The following is a 5,023-nucleotide window of genomic DNA, read 5'->3' on the forward strand; positions in this document are numbered from 1 at the left end:
TGCTGTACGTACAGTAGGTTAAAATTTTACAGGTGGGTCAATGTATAATGGTTTGTATTAAATTTGAATTCAATGATATTATATTATCAGTGTATACGAAAAACGATTATGAGCGGAGACGGTTTGTCATTGGAGATATTTTATATTGTTATTATATAATTTATTATATCAAAGCACTCCTTTTGGTATTATTTATATATTTGTATATACAATATACATGTATACAAAATTACTGCAGTATAAAACAAAATAAACACCATTATAAAACCACTAGATCCCTCGCTCCGCTCAGAATTTAAAAGCAGTTTAATACCTAATTATCTGTGCATATAATGGAGGTACCTATATTGATTATATGTTGATTGATACGTCAATGATATATTGATATTATGCTCACACACAATTTATTATAACAAGTTAAACTAAAATATTTAACAGATTAATAAACAATGGCCAGATTGTAGCACGTAGGAATCAGACAAGTAGACTACCCAATAAAATCATCATCAACAACGTTTCACTACATAACTTTATCAATAATTATATTACGATGAATACGATCCATATTAAACGATCACGGATTAAGAAATCAACACGCATGTGGATTTTTATATGCCATCAGAGCATATAGGGACGGTCCTAAAAGGTCTATATCGCTGAAGAGAAAACTAGTTCTTGAAAGCGCAGAAAGCCTTTTAAAGCCACCTGCCGGCTGTCACTCACTAGTCAGCATAAGGATTAAGGCTTAACAGTGCCGTCCTTTTAACTAATGCATGTCACCGGTTCGGTCATCTCAGTAACAACTACCTAATACCGAATCCTGTAACTACAACTAGACTTCTTTGAACGAACAGGAATCAGTGTGTTTTATACTTAAATTATTTCCATTCGTGTATTTTGAGTATAGGTTACAATAGGCGCAAATTCAACTTTTGACTTGGGGGGATGACTATATTAAAGGCAAGCAAACCATTGCAATATGGCATTTTAAAATTATATCTCCTAGGTTTTTGGGGGGCGTAAAGCGTAAAGCGTAGCCCCCCTCCCAATTTGCGCCTATGAGTAGGTACTAAGTACTAATTACTTTGTGTCATTTAATATTGCTACATCATAGTCCATACCTAGTCAGCTCAGCAGCTGTGAGAAATGTAATATATAATAATATAATATGCCTACAGTTACATTACCCCGTTATACATACCTACCTATTCATTATTCTACATAGGTACAATATTGTATTATACAATGTATTAAATCAAATTCTCGAATGCATGACCTTCCCTAATAGCACAAAGTCAACCATCAGACTGCCACTGTATGTCCTTATAGGGTAGTGGGCAATTTAGAAAAGTAGTCTGTGGGACGTCCGATGGATCCCCTAATGTCCGCGTCCAGGGATAAACCTTCCAGGGATGTACATGGGAAATCCTTTTTTTTCCTTATTTAAGTCCAACCATATGCCAACAGGTTACCCATTTACTGCCATTTGATTACCAACATACCTCCTTTTGGTAACCAATAGACTAACTTTCGGATACTTATAGACTATCAGTTCACCATCTATAATGATTAGTGATTACCAATGAAGTTGAAATTATAATTTATAAATAAATAAATTAATAAATAATTAAATAAATAAATAATTAATATATTTATATATAAACAAACATTATGAATAATAATAAAAATAATTTTAAAACTAATTGTATTTGAAATTAAAAATGTGATGATATTTTTTTTAACAATAATATATAATTTAATCAAAAACATTGGAGATCCAAATTAAAATTTGTAATTGACATATATGTATATTGTATACATAATAAATATTAAATTTACAATACATGGTAAGTTATTAAAAAAAATATATATAATTTTCCAGTTACAAAATAATATCATATTAATGTGAGATCTATATTAACTTGTAATATTTACATATTTGTGTTTTGTTAATACATTTAAATATTTACATAAATACTATATTTAAATAGTAATGTGCTTTCAAATTAGCAATAAACATTATAAATATTTAATAGTTATAGTAGAATATAAAATAAACTCAAAAAATAAATAACAAAAAATTTTTAAATTTTTAATATTATATTATTTTATAAATATTAAATAATTATAAATGGTATAATAGTAATAATAACAATATAAATAACTATATTATATTAATAAATATATTTGGTACTACATTTGAATATTTACATGTGTACGGTATATACACAGAGCATATACTTATATACTTATTGATCACAATTTATACTAGTATGTATAATACTATAAGTCACTATAATACACGTATATATATACAATTATTTAAGTTATACATTATTTTATAATAATTAGTCTTTTCAATAATGTTTTAGATTAGCTAATTATTTAAGAATATAAGTTTATTTAGAATAGTTTTAGATTTACTAATAAGGTCATTTTCAGACCTGTCGTTTATACTCGTTTCTATACCTGTCAATGGCATGCTTAAACCACGACATTATATGTCTGATTATGTCTCTGTTTGTCGTTCCTTGGGGACAACTGCTTCTTACTGCATCTGAAATTTTTTTTATAATGGCCTGAGTCAATGTTTACATAAGCTCCACAATTTATAATAGTTATATTGAAGAGCAAGTTTAATATAAATCATTTACTTTTAAATAAATGTTTTTAATTAAATTTATCCTAATACTCTAAGATTATTTACCTAGAATTATATCATGCATTTGATAGTTTTTTAATGCCTTTTTCTCTTTGCTCATTCCTGCATATGTTATTACTGTGGCCAATTTGTTAGAAAATATGTATTTCATGGCATTGTATGTTTTTGAACGAATATCGTCACCTCCAATTATAGACAGTTCATTCATCTATAACATAACATTAATTTTAAAGTAGATAACCATTAGTGTTTTGACTAAATTAGTGAACAAATTCAAGTTTTACTAACCAACTGGTTTTTAAATGCTGCATTTTCTAGTATCATTGTATCTACATAATCGAGTTGTGTTTCATCTTTCAACGGAAAGTATGATCTAATATTAATATTTGTATCACCTGATGAGGATATAATAGGAGCAAGACATCGATTAAGTTTGTCGTGCATTTGTTTCATTACAATAAGCATTTGATTGATCTTAATTTTCATGTGGCAGCTATTTTCCACCAAAACCTTTAAATCTTTTTGTTGAACCGTAACAAGATTTGATAAGTTGTTCATGTCACCATTTTCTAAAAATATTTTTTAAATGTTTTATTATAATAGATTGCAAACAAAACAAAATATTGATTTACCATTTCTGACTATATTCTCAAAACTTTGCTCCATATTTTGTTGTGATTGTTCAGGAGACAAAAAACAACAGGTGTATTCTCTAAAACCATAAAACAATTACTATGTGAAAAATATATAATAATATGATTTACTTACCATCTATTCGATTGCTTTCTGACTGAGCAGAGCTTAGAAACACTTCACCATTTATATTTTCAAGAAAGGTATCTGTAATATCTGTTATTATAATCACAATTTTTAAGTACATACTGGAGTACAAGTATTTTAATATTAAAATAGTTACCATAGGATTCTTCAACTAAATCAGGGCTTTTCTGAAGTATGTCTAAATTACCTTTGTAGCTAAAATTATTTTCTCCTAAAAATTTTTAAATATGTTAAACAATATTATAATAATTATATTACTAAAATTCTAAATTACCGCATTTTAACTGTTTTGATCTAAGCCCACTGTTATTGCTGATATGTTTTGCTAAAAATATTATATTAACAAATAACAGAAGATTAATAAAATATTGTATAATATTTCATACAAAGAAAAAAGTTACAGAGTTTTAATTGAGGAGGTGCACATGGAGTTTTTAGACTTGTTGTTATTTTTTGAGTTTCAAAAATTGAATCATCAGAATCCGAGTTTATTTTAGCAGCTTTTATTTTTCGGAATTTTTTTGCTTTATCTGCATCATCACTTTCTAAATCTGTTTTGTACTCTGCCTCCCTCAATTTACGTTTAGCTTTCAAAAATTCATCTGAAATTTGATCAAATCATTAATCGTCAATTTATTTATATGATAAACAATAATCCATTTGTAATGTAACTAAAAATACAAACCATATGAAGCTAATACTCTGATAATATCAACAATGGTCCATGAATTTGAAGGTTCATACATTGTTCGGCACATTTTATCATACTTTAAAATATTCATGACTGGCGGGTACTTGGCTTGTTTTTCATTTATGAGCCAATTTTTTGGAATAATTTGAAGGCCATCTTCAAACTCCGTTATAAGATATTTTGAATAATTAGAAACAATGCTATAAAGATTAGTAACAAACTTGATTATAATCATCTATAGATAATATATTAATATTGGTATAATAAACTGAAGAAAGTATATAATCAGACATGTAAAAGTTTTTAAAACACTTTATAGGTATATAATGTTAACAAAGTGAGTAGTATTAAAGAAAACATTATTGTGTACTAGAATATTAGATAGTAGAAATATTAGTAGATAGCACGAACTACTAGTTTGTAGTAGTTCGTGGTAGATAGTACGATTAAAGAGATTATTCATTGCAGCGATGCAGCCCGTTTATGCATCAAATGTCAATGATAATAGTGATAATTGATAACGTTATATGAATAATAGGTACTTTTCGGATGTCCAGAGGCCTTCTAAAGAACTTAGTTTGGTGGCTGTGGTACGAATGAAAATAAGCCCTTGCAAATAGCCAGTAGACATCCAGCGTGCCTCTATAGGAAGTCCTGACATAGGACTCTTAAAGGACACATTATGGATACTTCCCATTTACGGCCCGGGAACTCTGTGCTATTAGGGTTATTCGTTTCGTTTTTTCAATTGCCGTTTGTGCTCTATTTGTTAATTTTATTTCTTTTGAAACCCGTGGATATGTGGTTTATGTGTGATTTCGGTGTGTACACTTTTAAAATTCGCGTTCACGAAATGTCAGTCGGTCGTCGTTCCAACGCACAACTGATAA

At 28.3% G+C, this 5,023-nt stretch overlaps 1 protein-coding gene across 1 annotated transcript; it reads right to left on the reverse strand.

The window, feature by feature from the left end:
* Positions 1-3,089: 3,089 nt before the first annotated feature.
* On the reverse strand, positions 3,090-4,368 carry LOC100575014. Its single transcript, XM_029485209.1, has 7 exons — positions 4,128-4,368; positions 3,844-4,044; positions 3,717-3,767; positions 3,579-3,653; positions 3,431-3,511; positions 3,295-3,374; positions 3,090-3,231 (listed from the first exon to the last, which is right to left on the reverse strand). The coding sequence occupies exons 1-6, from the start codon at positions 4,366-4,368 to the stop codon at positions 3,304-3,306; spliced, it is 720 nt and encodes a 239-aa protein (XP_029341069.1). The 3' UTR covers positions 3,090-3,231; positions 3,295-3,303.
* Between the last annotated feature and the right edge of the window lie 655 nt (positions 4,369-5,023).

The sequence above is a fragment of the Acyrthosiphon pisum genome, chromosome X, assembly GCF_005508785.2.
Source record: "Acyrthosiphon pisum isolate AL4f chromosome X, pea_aphid_22Mar2018_4r6ur, whole genome shotgun sequence".
NCBI classification, from domain to species: Eukaryota; Metazoa; Arthropoda; class Insecta; order Hemiptera; family Aphididae; genus Acyrthosiphon; species Acyrthosiphon pisum.